We start from the raw sequence: 18211 nt of genomic DNA, 5'->3' as shown, positions 1-18211 counted from the left end.
AAAAGAGAAATTGTAGCTATGAGTAAATTCTCAAAATACCAAAGCTATGAAAAGAAATATTTCATTGGCCAAGCATCGAATTTCCCATCCATTCATTTGGGCCTTTCTGTCTCCAGGATATCTCTATGTGAGAATAAGAGCACTTCCCACTGCCATATTTTGATTCTTATGAGACCTGTCTCTTGCATTACTTAAAGGAGTCTCAGTGGCCATGTAGTTTAATCTCAGGATATAGATTTCACTTTAAAAGAATCTGCAAAACTGAGAAGTTAATAAATAATTAAGATACTTTGAACTTCTGTAACACTGTGTCTCAATATAGTGTGCTAGTGAATTAAGTCTTGCTCCAGCCAGTGTGAGGAAGCAGAGAGGAAGCACTGGGAGGATCTGTGCAAAGGCAGAAACAAATCTGTACTATTTTTAAATCTAGCTTCCTCCTTTCAAATATGCCTTCCAATTTTGCTGGTATCTGAGCACCTCATAATCTAATTATTTATTCTACAGTTACTCCTGCTAGTAGAAAAGTACAGTTAGGTATGCACAAACCTGTGACATGCTAAAGGTGACTTCTGTCTAACTTTGTAGAGCAGATCTATGAATCAACACTAGAATGGAGAAAGTTCCTCGATTTAGCAGCTCAGAATGTCTGGATTGGCAAAATGGTTGGATAAGCAGCTATTATAGTCAGTAGAAGTTAATGCAAGCTTCAGCAGAACTTGAACTTCAGCCCATGTCCCTCCACTTTCTGACAGGCCATGTAACTTCAGCCTAAAAGTACCAGTTGATTTGATCTAGAAGTTGTGTGTGGACATAAGTAATTTTAGGAGCAGTGCTTGTATTATAGGTTGTGCAACCAACTCAGGCAAGGCAAGCGCCAGTAATACTCGGGATCATACCTGAAATCAGAGTAGGTGAGTGCTAAGCAAGACAGCATGGCACAAAAATCTTTAAATTAATGCCAGTATGGCAACATTTTGTGTGGTAAAGAGACACTTGCTGAGGTTAACATGCTGATGTGGAGAAGCAAAAGACAAATCAGACCACAGATCAAGCCTAGTTGGAGCCTGTGACAGGCATTTGGGGATTGTAATCACTTGTCTTGGATGAGCAGCAACTGTAACAGGCTCTCTTTGCCCTCAGCTGTGGGAACTATGGATTGAAGCAATTTAGCTATGATCAGACCACAGCGCTGTGCAGGCTCTCTGGCTATGTTCAAACTTATTCCTGTGTCTCATGCAAAATGATGCAATTCAGCAGCAGTTTGCCATTTAGACAGAGGACTTTAAACCAACCAAATAACATGTTGAGGCAAAACAGAACATAGTGAGAAAGTTAAATATTCCAAGCAATCTAAAAATGTGGGTCTTAAACACCATATTATGTATCAAGATGCAATCACCAGCCTTAGTTAAGGTTTCTTTAATGTATTTTTATCCAATTGTGGCTGACTATAAAATACTATTGGTCTAAAATATGATTAATTGTGAGTTGACAGTGGTTACCCATTTTGCCAAACTGGTTAATATTGTCAGGTCCCAAGTGTTCCCAATGCTGTTTTTCAGAGGGCAGTGTTTAACTGGGCTGTTGTTAATTGAATTAAGTGAAGCAGAGTCTCTTAGGAACTACTTCAGAGCAGACATGTTGTTCATCTCTGTGTTATTCTCTCCAGTCAAAATGTGTGCCCCAACCTCCTAAATATAATCTGGGGAAGAGTCCCTGCTAAACTCCTGCTGCTCTTTTCGCCTCTCTCTTTCCCAATCCAGCACTTTTTCCCACTTTGCCTTTTGGGGAGTCCTCTCCACTTGCCGTGGGCCTGTCTTGGATGTTAAAACACTGAACTAAGTGCCAGAAATTCTTGGTTCTGCAAGCAACTTGCCATTGAACAAGTTACTCTTCTGTAAATTAATTTCCTCCTTCATAAAATGATTATTATACTTCCTGACACATAAAAACACGGGACAGCTGTGGCTAGTGAGTTTCCCTGCCATTTCTGGACACCCAGACTCATCATGCACAGAGCTGGAGGCGCTTTTCTCCATGTGGTGGGTTGACCTTGGCCAGCTGCTGGCTCCCCACCCAGCCACTCTCTCACTCTCACTATTTGATGGGATGGGGGAGAAAATGAGATGGAAAAAGTGCTTGTAGATCAAGATAAAGACAGGGAGATCATTTAGTCATTACCATCACAGGCAAGACAGACTCGACTCGATTTGTTGCCAGTTAAAATATATTTGGATAGTGAGAAACAAAAACACCTTCCCTCCAGCCCTGACTCTTTTCCCCAGGCTCAGCTTTGCTCCTGCATTCCCAACTCCTCCACTTTCCCCTGAGCCCTGAACGGTGCAGGAAGTATGGGAAGTGGGGGTTTGCAGTCAGTTTGTAACATTTCCTCTCTGCTGCTCCTTCATCCTCATGCTTTTTGCTGCTCCAGCATGAGCTTTCCATGGGCTATTGCTCTTCAGGATAAACTTAGTCCTGCATGGGTCCTATATCGGCTGCAGTTCCTGTCAGCAGAACCTGCTCCTGCATGGACTCTCCCCCTGCCACAGTTCCTTCAGGGAATATCCACCTGCTGTAGTGTGGGGTCCTCCACAGGCTGCAGTATGGATGCCTGCTCCATCATGCTCCTCTCCAGGGGCTGCAGGGAAATCTCTGCTCCGACACCTGGAGCACCTCCTCCCTGCCTTCCTCTTAGACTTTGGTGCTCACAGGGCTGTTTCTCACACATTTTTCCTCTGCCCTGTGTCCTTTTGCCCTTCCTTAAACACGTTTTCACAAAGGCACTGCCAGCTTCTCCGATGGGCTCAGCCAGGTCCTGCTGTGGGTCTGTCATGGAGCAGGCTGGAGCTGGCGTGGGGCAGCCCCTCACCTCTCCTCACAGAGGCTCCTGCAGCCCCCTCTGCCAGCACCTGCATACAGACACCCGATACACTGAGGCAGCTGAGTTAGGAGAGGTGTCTCACTGGAATCCCTCTTTGGACAATGGAAAGAGACTGGCTTCCCATGAGGGCAGTTCCGCTTTTAGGTAAATCTGATTTGCACTTTAGTTGAATTTCTCTGCTGGTTATAGATATGAACAACCTAGGTCCTAAAGCTTCATGTGGGTTGGCATTAATCTACACCTGATCATTTCTGTAAGTACTGTGGGTGGGGTATACAGCCTGGCATTATTCCTGTAAGGCCATAGTTCATGGAGAACCCTGCTTCCATAGCGCTAGTGATTCCCGATAAGACTTGCTATAGGCAGAATTTTTATCTGATCAAAGGGGCCTGATCCAGCATCACTGAAATACTGGATGCACATCACCGGGACTGGTATAGCATCTAGATCATGGCTAGGTCAACAGTCTGTCGCGTGTCTTTGAAGTGCACAGTGTATTTTTGATGTAATCTTTTAATTCATTCAGCCTTGGTTCACAATAGAAGCAAATACATGTGACACAGAGCTTGACTTCTCTTAATTTGGCATATTTAACATGAGCGATTGCTTCATTTAACAGCATTCATATAAAACAGCAACCCTGCACAGGTGAAGAGCAGAGAACAGCATCTACAGTAACATGCCTACAACTTCTCTTTAATTTTGCAATGGTTCTAGCATTTTCCTGTGGGATTACACACTAATACTTATGCCTTCCCATGAACCACTTCTAAGTTTACATTGCATGTTTTCTTTTCTGTTTTTTTTTTTTTTTTTAAAGGAATTAGCTAAGAGGACTCCCTCTAAGCATCCTGATCACCCAGCTGTCCAGAACGCATTGCAGGCAATGAAGACAGTCTGCACAAATATCAACGAGACGAAGAGACAGATGGAGAAACTGGAAGCCCTTGAACAGTTGCAGTCCCACATTGAAGGATGGGAGGTATGATGTAGGACTAGCAAGTGCCCTGGTGACAGTTTGCTACTGGGTTTAGTGGGCTGAAGTTTAGCAACTCGTACTGTGTACAGGGATTTCTGATTCCAGGAGGTTTAAATGCTCTTGAAGGTGTGGGTGGCATCACTCTGAGGAGTTTAGAGTTTAGTGTTTATTTTGCATGTGCAGGCTACTGCTGAATTGCAGAATAGCAGAACAAACAGACTATGAAAGAAAGAAAGGTGTTAGAGCTAGAATGGACTCAAATTTCAAATAGGCAGATCTTATTTCAACAACAAATAGGTCTAGAAGATGAAGTCAGGACTTGTCTAAATAACAGAAGTTTCTCTTTCCATTCCTACAAGCCTTTAGTTTTTCTGGGACCTTTGAAAGTTAGCTCACTTAGCTTCATACAGATTTCCTGTATGAAAGATAAAGGTTAGATTAGCAAGCATTAGATTAGAAAGTAACTGGTATATTTTTGTTTGCTCTAGTTAAGTTACTCATGGATGTCCTTCTAGTGATGTCTTTATCAGTAGGTGGATTTGTGTAGGTAAAAGCATTTTTCCCTGTGGAAGGGAGAAAAATAAGAAAGGGAGAAAACCAGATTGTGAAGCTTGGGGGAAGAGGAAATCTGGAAAAAGAGCCACTCAGTAGAAATGCTGGGAAGTCAGGGTGGTGTGCAAAGGGGTTGGCAGCTTATCTTGTGATGATGTTAGTTGAGGCCCTTGAATCAGTGGAGTTGGAAGCCTCTGGGAGGTGCACCATAGGGAGCCAGTGGTGTTAAATGGTCTCATGGAGAGATTGGCGTCGGCGTTCAGTGAGACTGACATTTAAAATGTCGAGGCTGATCATTGCCAGCTGAGGATTTCTTAGCTGAGGACATTTTTTTAGAGGTCATGTAAACTTCCTCATGTTCGGACTCTTGAGTGCTCTCCATGGCTCTCTTTTGGATTTTTTTTTTTTTATCTTTCGTGTATATTTTAAACCTTGCTCATTTTTTCCCTGAAGGATGTTCTTGGCATCCAGCTAAAGATGTGAGAACAACTCAGATATCCAGCTGTGTAATTTTTGGATAACAAGCTCAGCAAAGTCATATAATGTTCTGTATAGCAATACTTCTAGAAGCAGTTAAAACTATTTCAAGTTCAATGCAACTCATGGGTCATCTAGGCAAGAGGCATGGTTTGAACTCTGCAGCCTGAAGCATGACTATTAAAGTGTCCATGATGCCATAAATGAGGTGGTATCCAAACCTGTAGCCTTTGTTTTAGGGTTTAACTTGTCCACAGCAACATTCTGGGGCTGAAAACTCTTTCAGATTTGTTTATATATGCTCTTTTGTAACAAAGTCACACAGGTTGCTCAGCTGAAAATTTCAAAACTCAAGAAGTGTTTTTCGCTCCCAGTAAGCTCTGGAATGTTTCTAAATTGTTCTAGTAGCATATTAAAAGGAGGAGAACTATCTTTATACATCACAGATACAGGCCAATGCTCAACGTGGTGGCGTTTCTTTCTTCTGTACATGTGAAGAAGTTTGATTGACAATTTCTTATCTTCACAGTGCTAGAGGTCTTATAAATTATGACTCTAGAGCAAAGTGCTATGTTTGTAAACAACTGGTTTTAGTTCTTTCAGATATATTTCACAGTTTATTCCTAATGAGAAGAGCTCCTAACTTCTATCTATGGAAAGTTTCAATTGCTGAATTAAATAAAATTTTAGCTTAACAATGCAGTGCTATAAGCCACAGAGCTGGCTGTAGGAGGAAGTCTGTAAGGCAAATTTATGCATATTTTTAGTTTATCTGATGGCAGTCTCTCCTGTGAAATGGAAAACTGCCTTTTTCTGTTAGCATGGATATGGATTCTGAAACACTGGTGACATGTATATATGGTTATATACCATACAGACTAATTTGACAAGGCCTACAGCTTCCAACTGTTTTAATCCAAGGCATCTAAATTGTCAAAAAGAAGTGAAGATCAGCTTACTTATGACCAAGTATTTTATGATTATAAGGGATGTAGCCTGAATCTGGGGAGTGTGCAAGCAGCCTGGCGTGAAGTTCGGCATCAATTTGTTTGCATAATTTGGAACAGATTCCACCTTGTCTAATGCTTCTGAAACTGCTGCTCTGGTTAAACACTGGTTTCTATGATTTTGCACTTCCTTTCAACTGTCCAATGGACCCTCCTTGGTCTGATCTTCATCCTGTTGCCATCAGTGTCACTCTCAGTATTTCCAACATGAAGAACAAGGTGACATCATTTTGCTTCTCCAGAGTCTCTTCTTGCTCTTGAGAGTCACCTGTAACTTCACTAAGAGCAGTAGTTGTTTTTTAGAGCAATTTCCTCAGTTCAACATTTTTTTCTTCAACATCTCCACCCACCAGTCTGCATCTGTCTCTCTAATACAACCATCACTATCACTGTCATACACTGAACATACATTGGCGTCATCCTGTCGATCTCTTTCTAAGACAGATTATAATGAGGGGACATGTTAATGTAGGCCAAATCTGGGAAGCCGCTGAAGACCTGCGGCTTAATCAGAGGTCTGTTCATCAAAATGAACTCTGCTCAGATTCATTCTTTTGGAATGCACAGAATCCTTGTAGATGTATGTTATGGATTAGTCTCGGGCAGGTCAATTTGATTCTGGTTAATCCTTCTGGGAAACAAAGATTAATTTTAAAAAAGGGGAAAGAGAAGTAGAGGGTGCATGAGAAGACCAACTTTTGTATAGACTGTTTTTGTTTGCTTAGTGAAGAACAAGTTAATATGATGTTTCTGTTAATTATATATTGATTTTTCCTCATGAGTCCTTGTGAGTTATTTTTACTGAACAATTGTTACATATCCCCAAATTGTCCCAGTCTGAAATGCATAGGGAAGCAAAACCCCCATCACAGAACAGCATGAGTTGTAAGGTATGTCTTAGTGCTTAGGCAGATCAATCATTTTATAATTGCTGTAATTTGCAGTTCCACTAGCTATGACTTTTTTTTCTTTTCTTCCAACCCCGCCCCCTCCCCTGCAGCCTAGTCCCCCTTAGAAAGGTGAGAAATTCAGTGTTGTCTCTCAAAACATCAAAGAAATCTTCTTACTCAGTTTCTTTCTATTGAAAAACTTCTCAAATTGGTATAAATGGGAAGTAGCTAGGTTAACAGCAAACAGGAAATTCATCAACAGTGTTTAGATACCATCATGATAGGCCTGATGGAAAAATAAAGATTCTTAGATTTTTAAGGTAAGAAGCAACCGTTACAATCATTTGCTTCACTTCCTGCACAAAATAGGCCAGATAATTTTAGCCTGTGTTAGTAAAAGATTGACTCCAATTACTGATGTCACTGTGCTTATTGCTTTTGCTATCTTTGGGTGTCTTTTGGAAAATTAAGTACTTGATGTTGAGGTGCTTTGAAGCCTTGATTTGTCCATGGGCAAACCATTTGAGGAGCATGCTTTTATGTGGTACAGTCAGTTGGTTTCTGTTCCTATTTGTGTATATGCTCATAGGCCTTTGGGGTCATAATTCTGAGAGACAGTGATTTCTCCTGGAGATAGTAACAGGTCATTTTCAAAATAACAAGTGCTTATTTCTGGACATGTATTAATTGTTCCTATAGAATGATAAAGAAAATAAAAACATATTAGGATAGCAAGTGGAACTATTGCATCTAGCTAGTTCCTGTGTCATTCTATCCAGAATGTATAGAAATACATACGTGGAATGGTGTTGCATACTTGGCAGCCTTTAAAGAATAGCTGCTTCCTTGTTAACTAAAAGCAAGACATGGACAGCGCAGCTGTCAAGGTTTGATTTAGAAAATGATGTAATCAAAGCTTCATTCACACCTTTAGAGTGACTGCATTGAACTTAGAAAGGCTGATTTAAATTGAGTGATTTCCCCTGAATAGCTTGATGGCAGCAGACTGTGCCTTCCTAAAAAAAAAAAAAAAACAACAAAAAAAACCCACCACAACTCATGCAATGTCTAAAATAATTCAAACAGATCTTTCTGGGATGATTTTCTAGATGGAGCTGGATTTCATGCCTGTGCACAGAGATGTCTTCATTTTTTTTCTAGCGGATGAATTGCGTTTTACAGAATTTTTCTATTATTTGTGAATATAGGGTTAATGCACCTTTGGGAATCAAGCAGTTTTATTGATAATGAATGTCTTGCTATCCAAAGTCAGTTCTTTTTTCCAGTAAGACTCAAGGCAGTGGGTCATATAATCTAATTTGTGCGGGTCATATAATCTAGTTTACTTCCTTATCTGCATTCCGACCAGGGAAGGAAGTTACTGTTATTCTAAGTTGTTCTTCCTCCCAACTCAAAGAGAAATGCAGAAGCTAATAAGTGATCCAGAACTGGGTGGTAAATATTTCCAAGGCCTCAGAGTGTTTTTCTGAAAAGGGACCTTTATTGATAGGATGTTCTTGTACCTTCGAAGTAATACTAGATCAAGGAATTTAAGGCTGGTGCCTGAGGTTTAGCCAAACCATCTTGTTTGGTCAATGGAACAGCTGAGGAACAGATTCCCAACTGTGTATATTCAGAATGTGGGGACACTTGGAGTTTGTCTGTCCTGAGAGCAACTTCAGATGGTCCTATAGTTGTTTTTCATTTGGGCCCAACTGCATTGGTCCTAAAGGGCCCCATTTAAAGGACTGTATGATCACTTTTCCTAGGGATAATCTGAGTAATAGTTTGGGAAGGGAATGTTTTAGAGCGATCTACTGTGGTTTTCAGCTTCTGGGCATCCTTATAGGCTAAAGTGTCTTGACCACCAAGCTCAGCTATCCGTATGGCCGTCTAGTGCATATAATGGCTTGCACATAGCAGCTAGCACAGTGTCCAGGATTCAGCCTCTGATTTTAATGGCTATGTTTCTAACTTGCATGTGTTAGAAACTCCAGAAAGGAGAGCACCTGTGTATACTTCTAACAAAAGAGTTGGAGAGACGTATCACCAGTGAAATTATTTTGCAGAGAGATGGTTAGACGGTTAATAGTGACATATGTCAGTATCAGAGCTACAACGTTAGGGAAATACCATTATTCTTTTATAAAGCGTTCCTAAAGCCATCACTTGTGATATTTGCAATGATAGCTCAGGGTATGAAGGGAAGGCTGATGGTCTTGAGAGGCTCAGAATACATCTGCTTTGAGAGTGAAAGATTTCTTCAGGAAAAAGTCTCCTGGAGTTTAATAGGGAAGATTTATTGTAGTGTATGAGGACTCAAAAAACCATTTGTAGTCCAGAGAAAACATGATGTGTTCAACCACATTAAGAAATTGAGGACTTCTTCCTTATGAGTCCATCAGTTATTTCACAGTTTAATGACATACAGATAAAATAACAGTGTCCTTCCTTGCACACATACACAAAAAGTTAAAAATAAACATCCCTTTTCTATGTTTCAGGGGTCAAATCTGACTGATATCTGCACACAGCTCTTGCTCCAAGGGACTTTGTTAATTTTTTAGGAAACATCCAGGAGAGAATGTTCTTTCTATTTGATAATCTACTGGTCTATTGCAAGAGGAAATCCAGGTGAGCCCCTCTGTGTTTGCTGTCTTATAATGGGACCATTCAGAAGTTTTGTAAGTAGAAAGTATGATCAATTACAGATCACTCACAGTATTCTCTGTTGCTCTGTAGGGCTGAGTCACAGGTGTGACTTTGCTCTGTTCTTGACTGTTGCTATTATTTAGACTATATGAGAAAGAAGTCACTATATGGTAGGATAAATATGCCAGACAGTAACAGGGTCCCCACCCTGAGAAGTGCACAATCCAAAGACAGAAGTTGATACAGTGCAGAAAAAAACAGAGTGAGTTCTTACAGCTGGAAAGCTTCCCAGAGCAGATGGGTCTCCAGGAGTGATGTGAAGAAGAAGGCCTTGCCAACTTTCATTGTGAGGTTATTCCAAGCAGAAGAGGGTGACGTGAAAAATGATAGAAAGCCAAGAAAGGGGAAAGTGGAAGGCTAAGAAAACATTAAATAAATGCAGGGCACAGAGGAGTGAGGAGGACATGAAGATTAGCAAGTTACTGTTCAGCACTTGCAGCCCATGTGCTCTGTGCGTTGTCTTCCTTTCTTGTCCTAGTAACAGTTTTTGCATTGTTCCACCTGATAAAACTGAAGTATTATTAACACCTACTGCTTATTATTAAAATAGCATTGGCAGACTGGAGGGCAATTTGCTTCTGCAACAATTATACTCTATTTCAGTTCTTAAGCTTTTCACCTTCACAGCTCCAGTCTCATTCTCATGTGTTGATCTTTTCTGAATTTACAATGCTTTCTCCACTCTCCAGATTCTCCTCCTCCTTCCTTTCCTGTAATATCCTCCCCTTCTTCAAGTTATACTTCTTTACTGGTGATGACCAAATAGAACAGCCAACCCAATTAGAATTTCTCAAAACCCAGAGTGTTCTCTCCAAAGAAAATTCTCATATCTCAAAATCTGGGTTTATTTTCCAGTTTTTTGTTGAATGGAAATTTTGGAACCACTAAGCTGTGATAATTTCAGTAATGATCAGACTTTCTGTGTGGATAATGCTGAATTTATACAATATAAATACAAGTTATTAGGTGAAATCTACATTAGGAATTATTATAATGCAATATAAACATTTAAATTAAATTGAAAAAATGTACATAATTCAATTTACATGGCTTTTAATATTATCTAATTGAAGCATTCTGACTCTGCTGAGATGAATCAAGAAAGACGAAACATTTCATTTTGACACTTTACCAGGTTTGTCAAGATCCAAACTTCCATATGAAACAGAGTTCAGAAATTTGTGTGTCTTCTAATAGAAAACTATTCCTTAAAAAAAAAAAAATCAATTTGATAGCTAATCTTTTACTTCTTTAGAGCTCTTAGAAACTGGTTTTCTAGTCCTGTTTGTAGTTCAGATTAGCCTAGCCCCTCCCATGCTGTCCAGGCATTTGTCCAGGAATACTAAGATTTAGAAAACAAAATGTTCTACTGCCTTTTAAGCAACTCTCTCTTTTTGTACAGGAGACAGTACTGGGCTACTCTGTAGTTTGGCTTGATTTTGGAGGAGGCTGCTGTAACGCTTTGATTCTCCCAAAGGATCAATATTGTTTATCTTTGTCTAATAATGTAGCTTGAACTGATGAAATGTCCAGAATCTGATTTCCATTAAAAAGCAGAATATTTTATTAAGTCTGCTAGGAATTGCCTAATGTAAAAGATATATTTAGGAATCGCTGAGCGACTTTAATTTTGGATATTTCTTCTGTCTAGCTGCTATTTATAGTTAGTCCAAGATAGAAATTAATGTCTATCTAGTTGTGCTGGTGTGACCATTTGGCCAGCTGCTGGACAAGCAACTGACATGTTAGTGGGACACAGAGTTTTTTAAAAAAGACATGAAAAAACTGGCTGTATCTGTTCCTAATTTGAAATTGAATGACTTGGTTCTCATCTCACTTATGCTATGCTTATCTTGTAGAAATCACTGGAGTTTTTCTTGATTGAAAAGTGCAATCAGAATTCAGGCCTCAATCTTTGATAAGTAGTCAACAATGCAGCCGTTTGAGTTTGGGCATCATGTTTTTTCACAATAGCATAAATTAAGAGTAGCATTGTTGAGACCAATTTAAGATGTGTTTAGAATCAGAATTAGATCTGTGATTTTTGGATCTAAGACTGCAATCTCATCTTTTGCAGAAGCTTAGGGAAGTCTGACAAACTGATGACATAGATTTTCAGGGCTGAGTATTGTTTTGTGTTTTTAGCAGGATCATAGACTGCTGTTTAAATTGAATCCGGCTGTCAGGAACAATATGTTTCACGTGGAGAAATGGATGGAGTATTTAAAGGGTTTCACTAAGGCTGCCAGGACAGCTTTTCTTTTGACTCCAACAGTCATCTTTAGGAAATGATCTAATACCTCCAAGATCTCAGTCCCTGTCAGTCTGATTGGACGTAAATACATGGTCATCACTAAATGTATATTTGTCACTAAAGGTAGTTGTAAAAGGTAAAAATTGTTCAGAAAAACTTGATGATTCTCCTCTCACCTCAGTTTGTCAAAGTGAAATACCTATGATAGAAATTTTCTCCCCAGCTGTTTTTTATTGCCATATTGTTTGAATCTTATGAGCTCCTGGCAAGTTGCCACAGCAATCCCTTCACTGAACAGAGTCTGGACACCTGCCATCTCAAATGATGATCATTTGACCAACTGTGTTTTGGTTCACATAGCAGGGTTGTTCTTAGATATTAAAGCTCAGCAGGTGTCAGTTGGATAGTTTTAAATCTATTCTAGACATAAAAATCAGAACATAACTAGCAATGAAAAGTGCTTTCCTGAAATTTTTTATAAGACACTTCAACAGAGACACTATAAATCTTATGGATAAGACCGTAAACTTTAGTGCAAAATCACTACAGCAGCACATTCACAAACGCCACATGCAATGACATTTAACACACATATGACAGACCATGTGACACTAGCCTCTTTACATGTTTTATTTCATATTTGAAACTTGGTACACATACCGCAAATTTATCAAAGCTTTAGGCAAACAAAGGAGGCAAATGTAACACTGTGTCAGGTGATACTGCAGTTTTCATCCCAAAGCCATGTGCAGTTCAGTTGTACTGGCATTTCAATCAGTCATCAAGAATGTAAATCCTGAAGGCATCCCAATCGTCACATAATCTTGCAAAATAAGCTCTTTATTGTTGTACTGATGCTGTTGTACACTTATCTTTGTGAAGTGATTGAGTATTCCAGTTATTTAAAATCAGAGATGTGGTCAAATACCACAAAACGCTATATTGGAATATTGTTTTAATAGTCATATCTCACATTGATTTATGCATATACGTTACACTGTTTGCTTATGTGTTGCTAACAGTCTGAATCCTAATTGCAGAGTTACTGGGAAAAAAGCATCTAAACGGACAAAGTCAATCAACGGGTCCCTTTATATCTTCAGGGGACGAATAAATACAGAAGTCATGGAGGTGGAGAATGTGGAAGATGGAACAGGTGAGAGACCAAATACTGTCGTTTAACAACACAGCGAGTCCATATTTTGTGTTGGAAGTTGGTAGAAAAGTACTCATCCATCTCCTTTAATGAAATCTGAAGTAAGCTGTGTAACTTCCGATGCCTTCATTATTAGACCAGCTTGTATAGTTGAAAGACTACACATGCTTTCAGGCAGTAGTCTTTCATTCTGAAATGACCTTATGAAGAGTTTATATACCCAGAAGCTTGTCTATTTTTTCTCCTAATCCAAGTTAATTTGGTAAAAGATATTTTATCTTCTTTCCATCCTTTCTTTTCTTACATCTTAAGCCATTACAGCTATAATAACAGAACTTCTGGATCTTCTTCTTATTTAGAATACTACCAAATATTAGTCTTAGCATCAAATCAGTAACATGGAATGTGGCCATGAACAAAATATGGGAATGGCAGTTGTGTTAACAATTCTTGCGTTCTGACAAAGGCAGGAAGACTGGATGGGTTTCTGATTTCATCCACAAAGGCCACACCAGCCCCTGCTCCTATAGTAATAAGTCAGGAATTGATATTACATCCTTTAAACAATTGACACTTAAAGAGTTCCCATATCCTGTTCACAAAATTCCTTACAACACAAGAAGTTAGCATGTCCCCAGAAAGTTCAGAACAAGTAACCTGAACAAACATGATAGGCTTTTTCACTGATGTCATTGTATTTGAAATATTTTAGTTCTTCTGAGGTGAAATTACAAAGTGTCACTCTTAGGACTGAAACATTCAGCTGGTTTGGACATGGGTACTTCTATTAATATTTATACTTCCAGAGTGGTAAGTAACAACCAGTCACATGGACAGTCAGTAAGACTGATGCATGAGGAACACCTCAAGCTCTTCAAAGAAGAAAATTTTAATTAAGGTGTCCCACACTGATTTGATTAAACTAGCAGGCCCTCTGTTCACTGCGTGCATTGTGCTTTGGGTTTTTACAGCAGATTACCACAGCAACGGCTACACTGTGACAAATGGCTGGAAGATACACAACACAGCCAAAAACAAATGGTTTGTCTGTATGGCCAAGACTGCAGAGGATAAACAGAAATGGCTGGATGCTATAATCAAGGAAAGGGAGCAGAGAGAGAGTAAGTGGATAATGTCTTCTCTAATGCACTGAATGAACTTGTGTATAAAGGACAAATGTATATGCATGTGTAAGTATCTGAAAGAAAAAGAAAAGGTTTCAGTTTTTCTTCCATGGGCAGAATTAGAATCTATTCTTAATGACAAAGAAAATCAAGTGATTGAAACAAATATTTCTGAATGTGTACCTTGGGGTCTTTATGGACTTGTGTCAGTATACTTATCAAATATTTTTATTTACCAGAGTCAGTTTCTTTGATGCATTGAATGACTGTGAAAAAATTACATTTAATCAATTTCATTTTTTGGTCTTATATTTGTAAATAAGATAGAATTGTATTGTATTATATTTATCAGTAAAAGGAAAGAAGAAACTCCAGCTTGCAGCCTTTTTCCAGAGGTGGTGACACAAACTCGTTCTCACGAATTTGGCCTCCGTGGTTTTGAAATAAACAGAACAATTAATGGAGAAAAACTCTAGAAGTATTACGCTTAGACTGAGAACAATGACAAATGTATGCAGATGCTTGTCACTGTTATCTTTTCTTGTGGAATGAAACAAAAACTAAGCTCATCTTGAAACGGTGTTGTACAACAGAAGCAAACTCACAAAACCATGAATCAGGGTGAGTGATAAAAGTTCTGAGTTCCTTTAAAAGTCAGAACTCTCTTTCACAAGTGAACCTGCTTCCCTGTTTGCTTAATGCAAACAATAATAGCTCGTTGCCAGAGAAAATGACACTTATTTTAAAACATTCTGTGCCTGACTTTTAAAAGTGGTTCCCTTCTCTGCACACGCAACTCCATTAAAGATGTGATTGCTCATCTATGCTAATACGGAAAGAGGTCAGTCTGAAACCCTTTCTTAGTAGTGTTTTCAGAACTTGTACTAGCTAACCAATAATGCTGTAGATTTTTAAAGTATTTTAAGAAAGTTACAGATCTGTCACTGAAGTGTAATGAAAGCAGAGAATCTAAATCCTTTAATGTCCTTTGAAATCAAAACCTTAGTTTTTATGTTACAGTGCTTTACATCTAATCTGCTAAACACAATGCACATTGCATTGTTGTTTGTTACCATAGAATATAAAACATTTCTAACATACATTATCATATATAACCCCCAATACACCTTTTGGTAATAGCAAGGGTACTATCTTAAAAATGTAGATCGGGCATGGTGTAAATTCAAAAGAACTACCTGAAGGCAGCAGAGAGAATCAATTTTGATTTTTGCTCATTGGTCAGTTCTGCATCCCACTCTACTGTAAGGATCTTGATCTTCCACATGATATTTTTTTTTAAATAAAATTCATTTCATGGCTCTTACTTTTACCCTCAGAGTGCTAAATCATATCTCTAAAAGAATCCAGTGAGTCTCCATTTCATGGTGAGTTTTTGCTTTGTGAGGTCACTAGTACTCTGCAGAATTTCCTGTGCATCAGGTAAAAATGTGTGAGGTTCAGTAAGAAGTCAAAAGACAGGATTAGAAAAACAGACCATATATAAACAGGGAGCTTGAGAATATGGGGAGGTGACTGAAATAAATATTAGCAAGTGAAAAGAACTATTCCTTAACAGAAAATTCTCAAAGTTTTCCATGCAGCATTGGCTAGTAAAAGTGGTTTTTTTCTGTTGTTTTTTGTCATATAGTTTTATGATGTGGCTGATGACAGGCACTTAGGATAAGCATAGATATTCTGGCAGACATTCCAGGCCTTATTGGAAAATCTGCTTTGGATCAGAGTACTTGCAAAGTCACAGAGATATCAGTGTTTGGAATAGAAAGCTTGGTGAGATTCCCAATTCTGTAGGATGAGTTGGGTAGAATGTGCATTCCAGTCTGCCATTTACATCAGAGCCTGGGGAATTCAGTGATGTAAGACCAGCAGGAAACATGTCTACTATTACACAGGCTGTTTTCTATCACAAGTTCACACTGCAAATTAGCCTTGGCTACACATGTCAGCATTCACACTGAATTGGATCACAATATTGGGGGAAGAAGAGGATGGAAGAATAACGGCAATAACCCGGGGGTTTGAGGAGCCAAAACCTTTAGCTAGATATTGGACGCATGAAAGAAATACTGTATCTGAAAGACAAAATGTTGTGCAGTTCTAATTTCTGGAATGTGGATTTCAAGCCTCTTAAATGCATTAAGTGTTTTCAAAAAGCTAGAAAGCAGCTCTGATGACAGAGAAGACTATTAATTCATTCCAGTATCTTACCATAAAGCTACGGGATTTATGTCCAGTTAGGGTGAACTGCTCTTCCCAAAGAATGTAGTTTTTAGTCTTACACCGACCACTTAAATTCTGCCTAATATCAATCTCTGTAAAAATTAGGCACATAAGTATAGGACCAATTCAGGCTGCCTGTTTTCAAGCTGATCTTAGAGATGTGTAAGATCTGTGCCTCTGTTTTGGACTCCAGAGTTGCCTAGATTTGCAAGTTCTAGAATAACATAGGCAGAAAACAAAACGATTTGTTCAAGCTAGAAAAGATAAAACATCTACAGCAGCAAAACAGCTTTTCTCGTGTGCTGTCCTCCTAAAGCAATTTGCAAATCTAAAGGAAAGAGTGCCAGAAAATGCCAGTTATGACGATAGTTGTAACATAGATACCTATTGTTTTCAGAGATCATTTTCCCAACTGTAGCAGTTTTCAAGTTAACAAGAGCTATGTGGAAACTCATACAGAGTGGCTGTGAAACTTTCTCTATATCCAATTATCTATCATTCCTTAAATCATTCAGTATTTGGTTGGAACTAGATGATCTTTAAGGTCCCTTCCAACCAAACTATTCTATGATTCTATGTTTTCTTTCATTGACTGGATAATATTATTGTCAAACTGTATTTTTAGCCTAGAGGTATTAGTAAATAGGCTAATTAAGAAAGGATGAGAAAATAATGTTCCTGTCTAGTTTTGATTTATTTAAGGATATGAATTTTATTTCAGCAGTTTTATATTTTTGGGTTCAAGTAATAGAACACTCAAAAAGTAATCTGCTCTGTCAAGCATTTATCTGCCTTGAACAAGTCTTATGCTAGCAGTTATTTCAGGGTCAAAAGTGAAATTGCAACAGGAAATCAATTTCAGAAGGTGTATGTTTTATGTTGCTTTGGAACTTCACCATGTTCTGTAAACCATTCTCTGTGTGATGTGATGTAACCATAAGTTTAAAGCTACTTTTTAAAATAGAGAAGAAAAGCTGCAAGTGTTTCAGTGGTGCTAAACTCACCAATGACAGTTTTGTACTCAGATAAATAAATGTCCCGGTTTCCCCCTTATTTGGAAAATAAGTCAGTTAATTTTTGTGTTTCTACCATTTTTTTCTGTTTGGCCTTAGCTTTTGACTTTGAGCAAACACTTTATCTGATGTTAAGGATCTGAAGGAATTTCTGTTTTGTATTCCAGGTTTGAAACTGGGAATGGAGAGGGATGCATATGTCATGATTGCAGAGAAAGGCGAGAAGCTGTACCAAATGATGATGAGCAAGAAAGTGAACCTTATCAAAGACAGGAGGAGAAAATTAAGTACTGTTCCCAAGTGCTTTCTTGGCAAGTAAGTGGCATTTGAATTGAAAAGGCCCTTTCACACCAACTAAAAGAATGGACTCTAGATTTTCTGGGGATGGCATTGTGAGGTCAGATCAGATGTGCTTTGATGCAGCTTAATTGAAAAGGCCATAACCTCCATTACAGTTATGATTTATTAAAATTAATCATTGATTTCTATTTTATGCTATACACAGGCGTAATGTATAGTGAAAGCTCATTTTGTTGTATGGTAACTCACAAGAGCTGTTTCAAATTGACAAAAGGAGTAAGAAAAAATACCTTAACTCCTACAAGCCCAGGGCTGTTGGTGGCCTAACCTGTATCCTCTTTTGTACACAAGCAAATGCTTACCAGGTGATATTTAAATCCAGCAGAACTGTCCAAGTCTCAGGATTGACTTTAGAAGTTTCCTGTTTGTCAGCGTAACAGACACAAATGAAATTTTGTGCATCAGGAGACCTGATGCATTTGTTAGAAGTATAGGGCTCTATTGGCTGGAAAAAACCCCTTTCATTCAGGCTAGATATTACAAAATAATTCTTAAGAATGGCATGTATGAGGCAGTAGAAGAAAGACCCCATGGACCAATCGGATCAGAAATTAGATATGGTAGCAGT

General features: G+C 38.7%; 1 protein-coding gene across 1 annotated transcript in view; it reads left to right on the top strand.

Moving 5' to 3' along the window:
• Positions 1-18211, top strand: part of LOC104158707 (phosphatidylinositol 3,4,5-trisphosphate-dependent Rac exchanger 1 protein-like) — a 107545-nt gene that overhangs the window by 33295 nt on the left and 56039 nt on the right. Inside the window, 6 exon segments of the mRNA XM_009696426.1 lie at positions 3702-3863; positions 9291-9342; positions 9345-9420; positions 12793-12908; positions 13880-14029; positions 17451-17598. Of these exon segments, the coding sequence (XP_009694728.1) occupies positions 3702-3863; positions 9291-9342; positions 9345-9420; positions 12793-12908; positions 13880-14029; positions 17451-17598 (704 nt within the window).

This window comes from Cariama cristata, unplaced genomic scaffold (assembly GCF_000690535.1).
Source record: "Cariama cristata isolate BGI_N322 unplaced genomic scaffold, ASM69053v1 scaffold5653, whole genome shotgun sequence".
Classification (NCBI taxonomy): Eukaryota; Metazoa; Chordata; class Aves; order Cariamiformes; family Cariamidae; genus Cariama; species Cariama cristata.
This window is presented reverse-complemented; position numbering and strand designations above follow the sequence as displayed.